General features: G+C 35.3%; 2 protein-coding genes and 1 non-coding gene across 6 annotated transcripts; 1 reads left to right on the top strand and 2 right to left on the bottom strand.

The window, feature by feature from the left end:
- Positions 1-8,913: 8,913 nt before the first annotated feature.
- On the bottom strand, positions 8,914-9,002 carry TRNAM-CAU. Its single transcript is given in 2 exon segments — positions 8,914-8,949; positions 8,965-9,002. It is a non-coding gene; the product is annotated as a tRNA-Met (tRNA).
- Positions 9,003-10,469: 1,467 nt separating this feature from the next.
- Positions 10,470-13,762, top strand: LOC113349567 (nucleosome assembly protein 1;2-like). 4 transcript variants are annotated; one of them, XM_026593544.1, is made up of 12 exons: positions 10,472-10,658; positions 10,770-10,813; positions 10,907-11,002; positions 11,600-11,692; positions 11,871-11,958; positions 12,042-12,103; positions 12,188-12,372; positions 12,458-12,635; positions 12,711-12,754; positions 12,859-13,069; positions 13,188-13,202; positions 13,329-13,762. In XM_026593544.1, exons 1-12 carry the CDS (start codon positions 10,598-10,600, stop codon positions 13,392-13,394), a joined length of 1,143 nt encoding a protein of 380 aa, XP_026449329.1. In that variant the 5' UTR covers positions 10,472-10,597; the 3' UTR covers positions 13,395-13,762. The 4 variants fall into 4 exon arrangements, with proteins under 4 accessions (XP_026449331.1, XP_026449330.1, XP_026449329.1 ...); XM_026593543.1 differs by having other exon boundaries at positions 10,473-10,658; positions 12,039-12,103; XM_026593546.1 differs by lacking the exon at positions 13,188-13,202 and having other exon boundaries at positions 10,470-10,658.
- A 454-nt stretch (positions 13,763-14,216) lies between these two features.
- Positions 14,217-17,326, bottom strand: LOC113349568 (probable ADP,ATP carrier protein At5g56450). Its single transcript, XM_026593547.1, has 2 exons — positions 16,761-17,326; positions 14,217-15,083 (listed from the first exon to the last, which is right to left on the bottom strand). Exons 1-2 carry the CDS (start codon positions 17,082-17,084, stop codon positions 14,451-14,453), a joined length of 957 nt encoding a protein of 318 aa, XP_026449332.1. The 5' UTR covers positions 17,085-17,326; the 3' UTR covers positions 14,217-14,450.
- Between the last annotated feature and the right edge of the window lie 1,670 nt (positions 17,327-18,996).

An 18,996-nucleotide genomic window follows, 5' to 3' on the forward strand; every position in this document is an offset into this window, starting at 1 on the left:
GGGAGAAATATATGCAGTATACTATAATTTACAATCACTGAGAAAGGAGAAACATATCATCATGTTGTTTAGTATTACATATTACAAAAGGGAATAACAAAGATGTTCAGGTTGAATATCTACTTAGCTTTTCTTTAGGGGGAGTAAATCTTTTGTTATTCAAATGTGTCAACAACGACATTTATTTTTGAATATATGCAGGTCATTTTGTTGTTGAAATTTGGAATCAAGCGTATGAAGAATGAGTTAAGAGGTTGTTATGTAATGCAATATCTTTATCTTTTAATTCGTGTATTCTCCATGTGTATTAGAGTTTTGTCGCTAAAATTTACAAAAGGGAAGATTGTTAGACCATTGCTCGGTTGAACCCACCAAGCGTTGGTATGTCAAGGTTGGTTGTCATATTCTAGTATCAAAACTCAAAAGTCACTTGATTAGATTACTAGAGTCAACCACGTTAGGTTAGACTAGGAAGTCTAGGAATGTTGAGACATACAAGTATTACTCTGAAGACCTGAAGATTTTGAAGACGTATCTTCAACAACGAAGACATTCCCCTTCTACTTGGGGCTAGTAATACAAGACTTGACTTGTTCCGAATGGAGATTGTGAAGATCGCAACGCCTGAGTAGTTGAATCTGTACATCCACTTGGTTCCACAATATTGCAAGTGGATGTAACATCTAGAGACATAAAAGTTGTTAAGATGTTGGTGGAGAAGAACTCCAAGTCAACACAAATACGACCAGGCAATGAAGCTTCCCTTGTCTAGTATTATATGCTGCATTAAATATTTTAGATAGACAAATAGAGGTGTTGGAGTATCTTTGCGTTGCAATTCGAGACGAGTTCGATGGGTACTCAGTCCATTCTCATTACAAAGTGGTGTTAAGATGTTACTTGGCTTGACTGAAACAGATATGTATGGTAGTTAAAATTAAATTTTATGTTATTATTTGTTTTGTTTTTCAGAGAAGTTGAGATGTGGATGTATTTGTATTTTGGTTGGACTAAAATTCTTACAAACACTAACAAGTCTCCTAGTAACAAAGCTTGTTATGTGGTAGGTGTTGCATTATCTTTTTTATTCCAGACCGTATCCTTAATTGATTGAAGAATGGGTCATTCAAACTGAAGATGGTATGGTTTTATTAAAAAAAATTGTGGAGAGATCACTTGTGTTCTGAAGTGGAGTAACAATGGTTTTACTCAATAAATACTTTTATATATTTGTAGAAAAAGAGTCACAGAATTAATAACTTTCTGAGAGTTTTAAAGAATTTAGCAAATTCTTGCAGAGTTACGTAGAGTTACTAGAAATAACCCGTGCCGTAACGACACGCATTGTAACATTTATCTTCTATCACGATGAATCCTGAATCTAACTAAATTACCTATAATATGGTTTTAATGTTCGATAAAAAATAAAATTAAAAAAAAGGGTTTATCTAATTTAATTATTGCTTCTAGTGAAAAATAGTTGGCCTCTAATATATCCTCAAAATCTGGTTGGGCTGAATCTTACCCATTTCGTATTAGTATTTTTTGATATTTTTTTAGGATTAAATAGGATGGTATGTACATGTATATACAATTACCTATCCTTCCACTTTCCCTATCATTCCAAAATAAAAATGTGAAAAATTAGAAAGAAAAAAAGGTCTGCACAAAATGTGTTAAAATAAATACGATATTTCGGCCCAAAATATATGCGAGTATATATTTTCTGTCTCCTAAAAATACCGACTTTCTCAAAACTAATAATTTTCCTCAAATATTCATTGTTCTAGACTTACAGAAGCTGCAAGGGTGTTCATTCTCTTTTTGGATAGGTCTTGGGCACCTGTTACTCTGAATGGTAGGGACAGTATTAAACTTGTGATCCTTAGAGTTACAAAATGGGAAATAAAGGGCTTCCTCTTCAGGTTTATTACATTTGTTATAGAAATGTTCTGTTGATCCGCATCTGAAACATGTATCTTTCCTATCCGGTGGCATTTGAAATATGGATCAATCTTTTCCTTGTCTCTTCGAGAAAACCATATTCCAGCTTGGTATTTATCAACAATATCATCATCAAGCCACTTAAGAACGTCATACCCTTTTCAATTGCAACATAAGTTAACCTATTCGCGACCATGTTTAATTCTCTTTATTAATGGACCAAACAGCAAAACGAAGCCTCGACTCCAGAATTTCTCTACACCCAATTGAATGATTTTACTCGTTATACGTATGTAATTCAATAGACACGCAATTTCCCCATTTAGGGTCCTGATTACTGTTGAACAGTTACATAAGACTGTTAAATCAAATTGCTCTGAAGACTTAACCCTTTTCATCGATCTCCGCTATGTCTTTGGTTTTCACTTCAAATAAGTTAGTGAAACCCTTCAAATTCTCAGGTGATGCAGATCAATTGAACGGATTTTAGATCGTTTGATTTTCCATCTCATATCTACCAAATTATTTCGAAAGGGCGATTTAGTGATTTCATATATCAGATTTGTGGTGTGCACGTGGTCGAGTAGAAAACATGTAAAACTCATTATGTAACTATGATTCTTTGTACATGTTTATTAATTGAAGGGTTTGATTCATAGGAATGTAAATGTTGGTTGTGATTCTTTGCACCAAGCGTCTTCATATCACCAAGGTCATTTACAAACAATTTTGTGCTTTGATTTGTTTCTTTGTTTCTAGCTATGCTATAGGATTTTGTTATTTATAAATGATTTATAAATTATTCTTCTTTTTGATGCATGATTTACCAAAAAAAACTCGCTATCATGGATTTTCTCTATAATTGGTTTTTTATGCACAATCCTTGAGTGGCTGGAGAATAACTTAGTTTTCATTTAATTTTGTGGATTTAATTGAAATTTTCTATTGTTAATTTTGAGAAATTACTCCCTCCGTTTCTAAAATATAGGCAGGTTTCCTTATTTGGGTATGTCAAAAAAATAGGCTTGTTTCCATATGTGGAAAGTCAAATGTTATGATTTTACTACTATACCCATAAAGGAACCACTTCTCTCTCTCCTAATATAAAAAGGGGACCACTTTTCTCTCATCTTTCTCTAATAAGTGGGGACCAAAGAATAGTTTAGGAAAAAACATGAAAAAGTGGCTACAATGATTGGTTTTCTTAATTTTTGTGAAAATCAAACTTGCCTAATTTTTAGAAACGAAAGGAGTATTTGGTTATTCATTTATTTATAATGTCTTACAAAGATTTGTAGAGTCGTGAAGAGTTGTAAAAACTTATTTTATATAGAAATCTGCAAAAATTCAAAGAATTGTATGAAAAACTTTGACATGATAAATGCAAATAATTTTTTTTTATCATAACTTACTTTTTTTTTTTGAAGCAACTTCAATTAATCTATCATAACTTACTTATTATACCAACTTCAATTATTATTTTGTAATAAGAAATGTTATTTTGTATAGTGCATTTTTTTTTTGCTAAAGAACTGCAATAAGTAATTAAAATAAAAAAGTTTTTAATCATATCATATAATAAGATGCATCTATGGTGTGGGTTTTATAGATTGTACGTTTATGAAATAAAATAAAAGAGAATAAAACTACATAATAGATACGCTATTTTTGAGGAAAGGAAAGAAGTTTATTCAACATTCCTTGATTTCAAGGAGACATTGTTAATCATGTAATAAAATATAAAATAGAACAAAGAGATAAAAGACAAAAGACTTCAAAATCTTACATATTTTATAAGACTTTCATCAAAGCAAATATGTACAAAAAAGTCACTTAAAGTCTTGAAAATAGTAAACTCTTTGAATTTTCATGTTTGCGACGACTAACACAACTTTAGAGAACTTTTTTACAATCTATAATCGGTAACATAAACTTTGAAAGAGATGTTAAAAGTAGACAACCAATACAAACAATACTTGAGAAATCCATTGAAGTCTTTGAAAATTACTAAAAGTATTTGTTGAGTAAATCGATGGGAAGGTTACATCTACTCATGTCAGTTCACTACATATCTTTACTTAAATCTTATGTATTTACTTTTCCATTCTCATTCTTAGCCCAATATGATCTAAATGTTTAGTGCACGTGGTACAATAATCGAGGCAGAGTCAAACAAAAGATTTTATAGAATCCTAAAGGTACCAGAAAGACGAAGAGGATTATCTAAATATCCCAAAAGTCACCTCAACTAGTAACAAAAGAACCATAACCAAGTACATCTCAGTTTACTACTTTACTCTACACGCTACCTAAAATGAGGTATTTTCTTTGTAAGTTTAACTTTCTTATGATATCGATTAAACCTATAAAGCTCCCATTACATGAAAAGGAATGCATTCGGATCATAAATAATAATAACTTATGGCCTTGCTAGTCTACTTCATACGCCTTCACATTGCAAGGATTGTGCGAGATTTCGCTAGTTTATGAGTGATCTATTGTCAGTGTTACTTTAATTAATGCCTTATGTCAGACAACTGCATAACCAGAGGTCGATACACAAAAGTCGCTTATTGGAAACCTTGATGAAGCAATGGACGAAGTAAGAATTAAGGACCAGTTTCTCAAATCCAACATCTTGGAGATGGCTATAAAGTTTGGAAACACAGAATTCATGTTGGAGTGTGTTCAGGTATTTCCTTTCCTGTGTTTGGACTATAGAGTGGGCAAAGTGGGACACACATTGATGAATTTGGTTGTTAGGTGGCGAAATGAGATGATATTCAACTTCATATGCACACTAAAGCAGCAAAGAAACCAATTACATACATTTGTTATACTCGATGAAAACAGTAACAGTATACTACATGTCACTACTGAGTTAGCTCATAATCGTCAACTCAATTATTTATCTTGTGCAGTGTTTCAGATCAAAGAGAAATATAATGGTTCAAGGTAAATTTTAGATAAGATTGTCACGTACACATACGGTCAGATATTACACATTATTTTTTAATTCTAAATCAGTGGTGACGGAGTTTTGCAAAGGTAGAGTTCCTTGATCTGTTTTGGCCGGATGGGAGTTAGCTTGCAGTATACATTTATACAAAGAAGCAAATTTTCCGCTAACGCCTTAAGCTAGGAGGGGTTCAAGATTACATAGAGGGGGTTATAGAAGAATATAATAACATGCCAAATTGGCTTAGCACCGTACATATGCCTTATGTGGCTTATATTAGAATTGTTATATGGTCAAGTCTTTTGTTTTTTGTTTTTTGTTTTTGTTTTTGAGATGTATAAAAATAGAAATGAACTCTCCTAGAATGGAACAAGGAAACCTTTGGCCACCTACCAACTAAGATCAAGGAATCAACAACCAAGATAAAGAACGCCCAACACCAATGTGCTTCCCAAACTGGATCAGATTTAGAACTTTGGCTGATTCAAGAAAAACAATTGAGAATAGAACATGAAGAATTATTACAATGTCATGCGACATATTGGCAAAAAAGATCTAGAATTCAGTCGCTTCAATCGGGCGATCTTAACACAACTTTTTTCCATACTAAAGCTACCATTCACAAAGCTTGTAACAATATACAACAACTACAAGACTCACAAAACAACTGGATTCGCAAAAAGGAAGACGTCATTCAACTCATCCTAGAACACTATTCTCAGCAATATACGGCTCCACCGAAAGTAATAAATGAATATCTATTCACACATTAGACCAAGATTGACTCCTAGAAAATAAGACCAACTTACGAAGGAAGTAACTACAGCAGAAATCAAACAAGCACTTTTCTCCATAAATTCCGAAAGTGCTCCAGGTCCAGATGGCTATACAAGTAAGTTTTTTAAAGTTTTCTGGGATACAACTCACCCTCAATTGATAGCGATGGTTAAAGCTTTCTTCAATAACCTTAATATGCACCCTCTCATGAATCACACAAACATAACACTAATACCTAAAGTCGACCACCCTTCAAAACCTTCACAATTCAGGCCAATAGGACTCTGAAACGTCACATATAAAATCATCTAAAAAATATTAGTCAACCGAAGTAGACGTATTCTGCCCTTTTTAATAAGCCATTTCCAAAGTGCTTTTGTTCCGCAAAGATCAATACACGACAATATAGCCATTGCTGGAGAACTCTTTCATAACATTAGAACCTCAAAACCCACCAAAGATCCAAAAATAGCTCTCAAACTAGATATCCAAAAAGCCTATGACATCCTAGACTGGGGATTCATCAAAACTTCATTTACAAAACTTGGATTCCCATCAGCCTTTATAAACTACATTATGCTTTGCATCACAACAATTACTTACTCCATCAAAATTAATGGTACACCTCATGGATACATCACCCCAAGTAGAGGCATCAGACAAGGAGACCCACTATCGTCCTATATTTTTATCATATGTGCTGAAATCCTATCCACAAACCTGGGAAACCTTCAAAACCAAAAATTAGTTCCAGGAATTAACATTTCACAAAAAACACCTCCCATAATTCACCTAATGCATGCAGATGATTAACTGATCACTTTTAAAGTGTCAACTCAGAGTAACCATCACCTTAAAACACTTCTACAGGCCTATAGCTCCCCTGCAGGGAAAGTAATTAACACTGCCAAATCAGTAATCATCCACCATCCTAATTTAGATCCAATCAAAATAAGTATTCTTAAACAATTCTTTAATATGCAGACCACATCAAAACCGCCAACCTATCTAGGCATACAATTTAAACAAAGAAGAGCAGCAAACCACACCTTCGCTCCTCTCCCTACAAAGATTGGCCAGAAAAGCAAAAGGATGGATGACAAAATGCCTAACCCCGGCCGGAAGACTCCTCCTCATCAAAACATCCCTAACCCCTACCACAAATCACATAATGCAAACACAAAAACTTCCCAAAAATATACACAAACAAATAGATCGTATAACCAGGAATTTTTTCTGGGGACATGACTCAACAACCAAAAAACTACACCCTATAGGATGGGATAAAGCAACAAAGCCATTAGCCGAAGGGGGATTAGGAATAATAAAAAGCAGTGATCATAATACAACCCTTCTATTGAAAACAATCTGGAATTTGCATGAACAACCTAATTCCATATGCAGAAGTATTTTCAGTGCAAAATACCTCAATGAACAACCAATTCTACAAGGAAACGTTGACATTCCTTCCTCTTCCAGTCCTCAATGGAGACAACATGCAAAACTTAATTTTCCATCATATTGGAAATGAATTATCAACTCCGATAGAGGCTAATTGGATTCCACACTCTACCAATGTAGATCCAACACAATGCTACCCAATCCAAATGGTAGCAGATATCATCGACCCAATCTCCCACTCCTGGAATCATGAAAAATTGAACACCTTTCCCAACCCAACAATTCAGAAAATCATCAACATCCACCTACCCTAAAACAATACTCCAGATAAAATTATCTGGCCGCACTCAAAATCGGTAAACTATACCACATCTTCAGGATACAAATGTCTAACCCATGGTCAACCAACCCACACACCTCTAGCACCTACCAAATTCTTATGGACCTTACCATGTCCACCAAAAATTCGTCTTTTCTTGTGGAAACCCGTCAATGAAGGATTACCGACCTTCTCTCTCTTACATCGAATCCATTTGACCAACTCAGACATATGCCCTAGATGCAATACTGATACGGAAGTAGCGGGCCACCTTTTAATTCATTATCCAACAACGACTTCTTCCTGGAACATCTTATTCAACCAACTTCAAAATGCACCAAACACCAACCCCAACCCAAACTTCACTTTAACTCCACAAACAACCGTATCCCAAATCCTCCAGCATCCAACATCAACATTTATAATCTCCTTAGTCTGTTTCCTATTTTGGACCCTATGGCTATCCAAAAATGATCTAATTTACCAACAAAAACAAACAACTTCAGAAGAAATCGTAGCCTGGGCACAAAAACTACAACAAGAATTTTCTTGAGCACTGCACGCTTCACCACCAATCATACCAGGAGATATACCAACATTCAACAACACGATAACAAATAAAAGAACATCAACAATATTGGTAGGTTGGTCCACTCCGAATATTAATTGGATTAAGATTAACACAGATGGAGCAGCCAGAGGACATCCGGGATTTGCAGGAGCTGGATTCATCTGTAGAGACTCTGATGCACGAACTTTAATAGCTATGGCTCAACCACTAGGAATTACGGCAGCACTAACTGCAGAAACATGGGCCTTACTATTGGCTTCAAGAACAACATCAGAGAGACAATGGCCTAGAATCCTATTTGAAACAGACTCGGAGAACCTCCCGAGGTTCATCACATCAACTACCTCGCCACCTTGGCACATAGCAAGAATGATCGAAGAAATAAAAATGAGACTTAGGAAAATCCCGCAAGTCGCTATACAACACAACTACAGGGAAGGAAATCAAGCAGCGGATGGATTAACAAACCATGCAGCGGATGGAAGCCAAGCAGGAAATTTTACAACCAAAATTTGGGACCAGGCAATCCCATCCTTTATCAGTCACATTTTCTTTCAAGACTCCGTGGGTACCACATACCCACGACAAGTTGTAAACTAAATTTATTATAATAAATTGTATGCTTTAAAAATAATAAAATAGAAATGGTTAAATTAATGTATTAAAAAGAAATTTCAGTAGTGTATTCAGTATAGAAATGGTTAAATGTATTAAAAAGAAATTTCACTAGTGTATTTCAGTCTTGATTATTAGACTCCAATACTCGAGTATGATTGAAAAGGTATGGCATAATATTTGATGGACACTATATGAATGATTTGTCTGCCAGAAACTAGGCCAGAACTTTATGGAACCAAAAGGGGTTCTTTTGTGTGTCCTCGGGTCCATTCCCATGAGACAAGTAGTGACTATAAAATAATTCGAGCACGGAAAAAAAAAAGTTGGGGCGAGAGAGGCTCGAACTCTCGACCTCAGGATCACTCAATATATAGCTATGAGACCTACGCGCTAGCCAACTGCGCCACCGCCCCAATTGAAAAATTCCGATAATTGTAAAGTGAGCACCTTAATTATGAGAAGGACATCCTTAGTTACCAATTTCGGCTTACCCATGTAGGTTGAGGGCTCAAAAAAAGAGAGAAAAAAAAAACTCTAGAACTTCTTCTTCTTGCTCGGATTTAGTTTTTTGGACTAGATCTGAGCAAGGATATTCAGTTTTTTATGAATAAGAGTAGTCTAGTTTGTAGTTTTAAGTTTTGTTTTTGTTGTTTTTGGCGTCTATGGACACATTTCTTCGCTATTTGGGCGATCTTTTCTTCCTCTTTAGGACGATTTTCTCTTCGCTCTAATAGCGATTCTCTCAAATCTCCATGGTGTTTCTTGGCTTGCTATTCTCCATTCATAAAGAACATCAATGATTCTGCTCGGATTCGCTTTGGATTCATCTTCAACAAGAGGGATTTAGGGCATCCGGATTCGTTTGGATCTACAAGATTTTTGAAAAATTACTCCATTTTATTTTGAGCATCTCTTATTGAAGAAGATAATTATTTCAAATGGTTTGAGTTGATTCTGGTTCACACCATCATTCGTCAATACTACTGGTACAAAAATTGGATATCTTTGCGGTGCATGGCTCTTTCTCTTCGCGATGTTTGCAATTGGTGTCATCATTTAATTTGGGTTTTGATTATTTTGTATTTTGGCTTTTTTGATAATCTTGTAAGCAATCATGTAATCACCATTTTGGTTTGAATGAATTGAAATGTGATTTCCAAAAAAAAAAAAAAAAAAAGGTTTACCCAAAGTTCATCAGCTGAACTATGGCAAATGGGTTTCTTATTTTTTTTCGTGAGCAAATAATATTATGCTTGTTTTCTGTTTGTTTATGGGTGAAATCACCTAACTCATCTAGATCTAACTAAATATGTTTGTTTTTGACTCAAGTAACATAAAAATATTCGAATCAGTGGCGCGTAAGTCCGAGTTAGAAATTAGGTATGAGTCAGCTAGTGAGTCAGATCCGATAAAAATAAAAAAAAAAACAGTCTGATATCTGACTCGTACCAAGTCAGATTTCGATTCGGATCCAAATTGCGAATCGGATGCCAACAAACATGCGGTTTAATTCTTCCTGAAGCACTAAGCTATCTCTTATCGTACACCTTTTACACCCACACCACACAACCTTGATTCAGAAACAAAGTCAAATTTGGTCATTCCATGTCATTTTTAGCATCTAAAGCCAACAAATGTTGAGCTGGTTTAAGGATCTCCATAATCATAATGTTACTTCATTCACTTAACAAAATTAGACAACACTAACCATTTTTCCATCCAAGTTAAATCTTTTGTGGTAGCGTGTAGGGCTTGGTGTCATTAGGTCTTAGTTGTAAAGACCCATAAAGACATTTAAAGGAAAAAAAAATAAAAAATACATACACTCTTTTAGCGTATAAATACACATACACTGACAGCACAAAGGAGAAAAAAACATATAAACCCCCGCCTGTCCCCAATCTCTTTCTTTCTTTACCTTCACTCCGTCTCCCGATTCTATCCCTTGTTTTAGGGTTTTGGTTTTTCTAGGGTTTGGGCCTTTTTAATACTCTTTACTACCAATATCATGTCTAAAGATCAGTTTAACATGGCAGATCTTGGTGCTAATCTTCCTGGTGCTGCCGCTGGTAAAACCCTAATCTCTTTCTCCTCCTTTTCTCTGATTGTTTTTCAGTTTTTTCTATTGGGATATTTTTTCAGGTTTTAGTAACCGTTTTTTCTGATGATTTTTTTTGTAGCTTTGAGTGCGGAAGATCGTGCTGGACTTGTTAATGCTTTAAAGGTTAGTTTATTGATTTTTGTTCTTGTTGTTGTTGATTTTAAATCAAATTTTTGTTGATTTATTGGGGATTATTTGGCTGATTTTTGTTTGCAGAATAAGCTTCAGACTTTGGCTGGACAACATTCTGATGTACTTGAAAGTCTTACACCAAATGTTAGGAAGCGTGTTGAGGCTTTGAGAGAGATTCAGGTTTGTGGCTGATTTTGTTCCTCTATTAGATTGGTTTTAGGGTTTTTAATTGTTTTTTTGTTTGCTTGGGTTTTTGATTTTGTGATTAAATTTGTTTGGGGTGATGGTGGGGTTTAGATTTGGAGAAGTTTAATTAGAATGAATTGGTATTTTCGCCGTGTAAGGGTTGTTTGTTTTTGGTGTAATTTATGAGACTGGTAAGCAGCTTATGGGCTAAGTCTGTAATTAACACCATGCTGTGTAATCGGGCGGCAGGTTTTTCATTTCTGAAGTTGTAGGTTAAATTGTTGCTTTGAATCTTCATCCTTTACTGGTTTAAATGATGAATTGATATTACTTCACTTGTTAATTATCTTTTGACGATACTAGGAAACTGTTTCATGTAAAATACATCACATCAAATGTTTATTCTGTATAATATGTTGATCATTTTCATCTTTGCTAAGTTACACTGTAGTGGCACCAATTTGTCTCATAAGCATTAACTATGTTCTTCATGCTTATTCCTGTGCGTTTGTGTTCAGTGACTTTTGCGTTTGTGTTCATGCTTATTCCATCTACAATGGGTTTTTTGACATTTTTATTTCTCATTTGCAGACTAAGCATGATGAAATCGAAGCAAAGTTTTTTGAAGAGAGAGCCATACTTGAAGCCAAGTACCAGAAGATGTATGAGCCTCTTTACAGTCAGGTACAATATCTATTCTATGAGCACCTAACCACAGAAGGGGCATCTGCTTCAGTGTGTTTTGCTGATGCCTCTAAAGGAGAACCCTCAGTTGGATTCTGATTAGACTTTACCTTCATAGTATTGAAATTTACCTACTGTTAGCAGACTCTGAAAGTGATGTTTCTTGACTTGGTTGCAGAGATTTGATATTGTAAATGGTGTCGTTGAAGTCGACGGAGTTACAAAAGAGGTTGAGGCTGACAAAGAAGCAGATAAAGATGCAGAAGGTATAAGATATACTTGATCTTTGTTCGATCAATTTCAAAAGAGTGCTTGAATTATCTTAACTGGGATTGTGTACTTGCAGTAGATAAGGGTGTTCCCGATTTTTGGCTCAATGCTATGAAGACAAATGAAGTTTTGATGGAGGAGGTAAGTGATATGATTAGCCACTTTTCTCATTGTTGGAATCAGATTCCAGAATTGTTGGTTTAATTTACTCTTTCTGGAATGTAGATCACAGAACGTGACGAAGGTGCTCTCAAGTATCTGAAAGATATCAAGTGGTGCAGGATTGAAGAGCCCAAGGGATTCAAGCTTGAATTCTTTTTTGATACCAATCCCTATTTCAAGAATGCTGTCCTGACAAAAACTTATCACATGATTGATGATGATGAACCAATTCTAGAAAAAGCAATTGGGTAAGCTTCTGGCATCATCCTTGGATTACTGTTACCTCAGTAGTTGTTTAATCCTTTCTTACTCATTAAGATTGTGACTATGCAGGACTGAAATTGATTGGTATCCTGGGAAGAGTTTGACCCAGAAAGTGCTGAAGAAGAAGCCTAAGAAGGGGTCAAAGAACACAAAGCCCATCACAAAAACCGAAGACTGTGAAAGTTTCTTCAATTTCTTTAACCCTCCCCAAGTCCCTGAGGATGATGATGAACTTGATGAAGAGACGGTAAGTCTTACTTGAGTTGAAACACTAGAAAATTGAGAAATATTTTTTTCTAAATTTGCTTGCACTTGTAAACAGGCTGAAGACCTTCAGAATCAAATGGAGCAAGACTATGATGTTGGGTAAGTAGATATCCTTTACTTTATAGTTGCAGATCTTCTTGGAGCCTTAACCAAATTGTTGTGGTTGCTTAATATGTTTGAAATTTGTGCTTCTTTTTTTTCAGCTCCACCATCCGTGACAAGATCATCCCACATGCTGTTTCGTGGTTCACTGGAGAAGCTGTCCAGAGTGAAGAATTTGATATGGATATGGATGATGAGGATGATGATGAAGATGATGAGGAAGATGAGGATGAGGATGATGACGAGGAAGATGAGGACGAGGATGACGACGATGAAGACGATGATGAAGATGAAGGCAAGAACAGGAAGAAGGTAATATCACTGAACCCCTTAATCTGAACTCTGCTGTTTATGTTACTCAATTTCTTCTCTTCTCATATCTGTTCTAATATGTTCTCTTTGTTCGCTCGCTTGACTTAAATCCCCACAGCCAACATCCGGAAAGGTAAAAAATCGCCTCTCTATTTGCGCAGTTCCTTTTTATTGAGTTCATGTGGATTCAATTTATTCTGCTGTTGTGGTTGGTATGTTAGACAACTGTATCTGAGTGTATCTACTTGCTGAATTGCAGAAAAGTAGAGTTCCAGCTGCTGAAGGACAGCAAGGGGAGAGACCACCAGAGTGCAAGCAGCAGTAAGGTTTGTTTAGCAGCAGCCAAGTAAAACTGGGTTTATAGAGTGTAGTGTGGAGAGTGGCTTGAGTGGAGTGCGAAAGATGGAGGGGAATGGGGAAGAGAAAGCGATATGGGATGGCAGTTTTGATTTATCCTTTCTTTGGTTGTTATTGTCATTGGTGTTAGTCGACAGCTATATTTTTTATTTGGGGTTTTGTTGGGAGGGTGAACTGGAAAATTGTTGACATATTATGCCCTTTTTAGTTTTCCTTCCTGTGGTGGTCTGTGGTTATTCCAGTGTTTTAACTTCCCTTTCAAACTATTTGAAATAGTAGTATATTCTTATATTGTTCTTATAGTACTATTTGAACAGTCTTGCCATCATCTAGTAATAGTATATGTTTCCTGGCCGTGTTATGATCAATTTTGCATTTCGTATTCAAGTAAAAATTCTTAAACTTTTTACTGCTGGGTTTGGCATGCAACTTGGTAAATCTTTCCCTTCTGTAAGATTTTCAAGGTGAAAATTAACGGATGCTAGGACTTCTAAAACTGTTCCCCTGGTGAAATGTAGCCTTGCTTGCAAACATACAACAGAGCTAGGCCATTATAAAGTTACTGATAATATACACTTTAGTTTAACTTCTGTCATCGAACTGGAGTTTGTATCCTCTTTACAGAAAAATACTGAAAACAAAAAAGAATACTGCAAAGAAAAAGAGTAGGCTTGAAGTGAATCTAATTCAGTATTTCTGGAACTGATTGCATCTGTTTTGCGTTCTTTCTATGTCTGTTGCCGTGTACTGGCAAAGAATAAATGAAAATGAAACCAAAATGACCAAGATGGAAGTAAACTTCACAAGAAAAACTTCCTCTCAACAAGAATGTTACTTCATTATTTGCTAAAAACATGTGGAAAACCCCCCATACAAAAAAAAGAAGAGTAAAGCATGGCTACTGAATCTCATATTGTACATATTCCACAATAATCTGCTATAAAATCCCGTTAGCGTATGAGACACTCCCGGATTCTGCTGGGACCAAAAAAATTATCTATGTCGAGAAGGGGTTGGTTTTCTACTACAAACCGCCCCAATTCATGAACTTCTTAACTTCATCGTATAGAACCAAAATTGCAGCAGCACCAGTACTCCTAAACATATTTGAAACTGCACCACGATAATATGAACGCACCCCTTCAGTCCTATAAATCGTCTTCCAACAATCTAGTGTACTCTGGTACATTGGCTTCTCCAAACCAGATTGCATCATCATTCGCCTTCGAACAGTGTCTAAAGGGTATGACAATAAACCTGCTGAGGTTGTCACGGCTTGGGCAGCAACCCAGCGTTTCCATAATTGCAACTCGGGTTCAGATTTCTCTGACATCATCTCTTTCACTGTATCAAAACCCCCAAAATATAAACCCCGATGGACAATCATCCCATGTAAGGAGGCAGGAAGGCCTCTATAGATACCCTTGATTCCGTCTTTTTTACGAATAGAAGATAAGAAGTGGATGATTCCTTTGAACTGGCGAGCTTCATTTCTCCCAAGGTCTGCTGCAAGGCGCGTATGAGCAATATCAAGCGGGTAGATGATAATCAGTGTTGTACAGCCAGCAGAAGCACCAGCAATAAAGTTCGCTGGGGCACCGGCGATGAACTGGTTACATGGAGATCCTTCACTCCTTAAAATGTTTTTGTACAAATCCTGCAGATAGAAACATATTTTTATGACTTAATGGGACTGAAACTCACAAAAACAACCATCTTCCATGATACCTTACCAAAAGAAAACTTGTAGCAGATTAGTTGGTAAGAAATCCAAAAGCATCATTCATGTCTGGTAGACTACTAATCTAAATCTAATTTCCTTTATACAAAGTGTATGAAAATCAAGCCCAACAGCTAGCAGCCCTAGAAGAGGCATGCTTATCGGCTTCCTCAGCATAAAATAAAAATAAAGACTAATTTGAGAAGTGGAAAAAAACGAAATACAGGATATACTAAACATGAAAGGATAAATAAACTATTAAGTTTAATGTAGCCGTTACATTCCACCATAACAAAAAAGGAGTAAAATGAACATGAAAATCCGTCCATTTTAGAGAACCAAAGTCACAACTAGTGCTACTGAAGGTCTACAGAGTTTCCCATAAACTGTTTTTCCTCTTCCAAGCCATTAGATTTAACTGTCTTGTTAGAGACATAGTCCTAATTCTTAATCATCTTCATGTGGCCAAGAAGGCACCAAATCAATCCAACATATAGTTTACCCACAAAGCGACCTAGTCCTTGACCCATTATAACTTAAGAAACGTTTGATCATAGCACTTTTGCATCTGTTCAATCAAACTGTATTTACCACATTGTAAGGATTTGTTTCTGTGAATATAATATCTTATATCCAAACACAATAAGAATAGCACATATGGACTGGTCTACATCGAGTCTCTGTAATCACAATGTTTGACATGTAAAAAGACCACACTAACTTTTTTGCTACCTACACAAACGTATGTTCCTACATCGAGGGGACCTTTTCAAAGATGATTTATTCTTGCACAATATAGGAAACCTGATGAAAATGTAGATAATTTCAAATCATATACAAAAGCCCACCAATATATTACGAAATATCATCCACAGTTACAGCAGATTCACAACACAATAAACACGCAACTACTATATTCATTAGTAGATGTCCTGCATCAATAATAAACCTTGTTCAAACTAAATCTTACAAAAACCATGCCAGACTCATCTAAATGAAATTGCAAAACATGTAATCTACCGTTAAATCTTTCCAAAGTTTCATATGCCCAAATCAGTGACAGAACTTCTTTCCCCCGGTTCTCTTGTAAATTAGATGAAATGTTTGCAATAAGATCTGTCTTTCATACACTTCCACAATGTGTCTGCCTCATGATATTCCAGTCCAATGGCTAGAACATCTCACATGATACAATATCCCCAAGATACTAACCAAATGAAACACAACTAAACCAAATACCCGAATCCTAAATCTTAAACTACATGGTAGATAACCACCGAAATAGGTCTCATTCTCTATTTCCTCGCTCTTTCATGATCAAAATCAACATTCTGAAAGGCCCCTTTCCCCACATACTACTCTTATGTTCAATCCCCTTTTATCCCTAATGTCCCTGAACCAAAATGCTAACATAAAGCAACATTTGCACCAAACCTACAATGAGTTACAAATTCCTAAGTTTCTCAATGAGCCCATACCTAGTAAAACATCTAAACTTGCCCATATGAAACCAAATCACACTCTAACAAAACAATCAAAATCAAAACCAAAACATACCCAAATAACCACAAAATCATAATCTAAGGTAAAAATAAAATGAGAATCAAATCATACCTTGAGAGAAAAGTTGAGAGCAACAGAAGGATAATACCTAATAACACTACTACCATTCCCTCTCCATAATGAAATAACACCTTCTTCTTTAACAGTTCTTAAAATACAATCAACCATTCCTTTAAATCTCTTGTTCTTTCCATTAACAATTGCTATATTACTTTCCTGTGTCTGTAATAATAATTTTGCCCTTTCTATTGGTGCTACTATTGTATGAACAAATCCACCCATTACTGCTCCTGCTATCAAATCTTTCTGGAAATTTCCTAACCATTTTCTTGTTTCTCTTATGGGTTTCTCCCCTTCTTCATTTTCTTCCTTCATTCCTTACAAAAAAATCCAATATTTATCTAGATGTCTTGATAATGGTGAATGTTATCAAATCCCTTCCCTATCTCTTAAAAACAAGATTTCTGGGTTGTTTTGAGAATGGTGAGTGAAAGGGTTTCTCTGTGTCTATCTGATATAACAGAAATTCAAGGGTTGGACAAGATATTTGACCATCAGGATCTTCATTTTTGATTGAATTTCATGATCTTTTTGATTTTTTTCCTCTGAAAGTTATTTCGTCTGGGATGTTGTATCTATATGTAAAGATTGGTAATTGTGTATTAGTCCTTTATTTTATGTTATAATTAGAAATACACCGCTCCGTTTTTCATAGCGAAACCTAATCAAGAATTAAAAAGAAAATGAAAAAAATGACTTTGACCATTAGCTTGACTTTTATGACTTAGGCGTTTGTTTTTTGGTATTACTTTTCAACTCGTTTGTTTTGTTTGGTATTTTTCAACTTATGAGATAGTGTGAAAATAAAAATAACGTGTGAGAATAAAAGTGTGAAGGAATCCTTCCTCAGTATAGTGAAAAATTAATTTTTTTTTAATAGGCAAGGTATTCAGGCTTTTTTGATCTCTGGAAAGATTCATAGCGCGTTTGAATGCACATCCATGAATAAAATTTTGGTTTCTAGAAATCAAAAAAAAAAGAAAATTAGTTTGGGTAGAGAATTCAAAACGACTTAAAGAATTCTAAAATTTAATTTCTCATGAAAAAAAATAGTTTTGCTTCGGTTGCTGTAAAAGACCAAATTACACACTAAGAGTGGAATGTTCAATTCAAAAATCTGCTTCTTGAACATCACTCTGTACAATTGGTTGATGAAGCTTTAGAGGAGTTGGGTACAAAAATCTGAACTGATCCAGAAAATTGTAGACCCGGTATTGGCACCATGATTACTTCCAGAGTGAATATCGATCTGAGGAAACCTCTGTTCATAGGTAGATGGTGGAACACAACGACGGAAGGAGTCACTTTGATTCGCTACCATTGGGAAAGACAACCTCATAAGCTATGTCTGGAGTGTTCACAGTGGATCACAATGATGAGGAATGTGAAAATACAGTTGATGATTTAAAATTAATAAGATATACCTATGAAGATTATGTGGCTCACATGAATGAGTTAGCCCAAGCATATGGGGTAGAAATATCTGAAGATTTGGACCTGGTGATTCAACAAATTTGTAAAGCAAGCCAGAAACAACTTAAGAAGAATGATGAAGAAAAAGAAGAAGTAAAGAGGAATACGAGATTTAGAAACAATGCAGATGAAGATGTTACTATTGCAGATACTCATTACAGCCATGTTATTCAAACTAGTAACACTCACAAAATTCTCATAGTAAAAAATACTGGAAATGGTAACCATTTAGAAAATACTGATAACATGGATCATGACCTGACTAAGGAGGGAGATATAGATGCAAAAGAGTACTTTTATGAGAGAGATGAGGTAGCTACTTCTTTAGTAACTACTATACTCAACCCTCTTTCGATTGTTTTTAATACTCATAATCTATACTATTTTCCATACTTTTTAACTTAGTTCCTCTTTTTCATTTTCCTGAATTTCATAATTTTCAAATAACGATGAAAATAATCTGTTGGAACTATCAGGGCTTTGCTAACAAAGACAATAAAGATCATTTGTTTTACTTAAAAAAAAACACAACCCTGATATATTTTTTGTTTCAGAAACAAAAATAAATGATGACAGCGTTTTAAATTTTTCCAAGTCACTCAAAGTTCCAAATACTGTTTATGCACCTTTATTAGGTTTAGCAGGTGGAACTCTTTTCCTATGTAAAGATGAATTTGAGTTAGAGACAGTCCATCGTAGTGATAATATGTTGCATGCTCTAATCACTAATTAATGATCCAGCTAGGGGTCAATG

This window comes from Papaver somniferum, chromosome 2 (genome assembly GCF_003573695.1).
Source record: "Papaver somniferum cultivar HN1 chromosome 2, ASM357369v1, whole genome shotgun sequence".
In the NCBI taxonomy this organism is placed as follows: domain Eukaryota; kingdom Viridiplantae; phylum Streptophyta; class Magnoliopsida; order Ranunculales; family Papaveraceae; genus Papaver; species Papaver somniferum.

Excerpts from the sequence above, each read along its gene's own strand:
- LOC113349567 (XM_026593543.1), top strand. The coding sequence starts at position 10,598 with ATGTCTAAAGATCAGTTTAACATGGCAGATCTTGGTGCTAATCTTCCT. Across the intron at positions 10,659-10,769 it reads TCTTCCTGGTGCTGCCGCTG|CTTTGAGTGCGGAAGATCGT; the intron begins GTAAAACCCTAA and ends TTTTTTTTGTAG. Across the intron at positions 11,693-11,870 it reads ATGAGCCTCTTTACAGTCAG|AGATTTGATATTGTAAATGG; the intron begins GTACAATATCTA and ends ACTTGGTTGCAG.
- LOC113349568 (XM_026593547.1), bottom strand. The coding sequence starts at position 17,084 with ATGAAGGAAGAAAATGAAGAAGGGGAGAAACCCATAAGAGAAACAAGA. Across the intron at positions 15,084-16,760 it reads CTCTCAACTTTTCTCTCAAG|GATTTGTACAAAAACATTTT; the intron begins GTATGATTTGAT and ends TTCTATCTGCAG.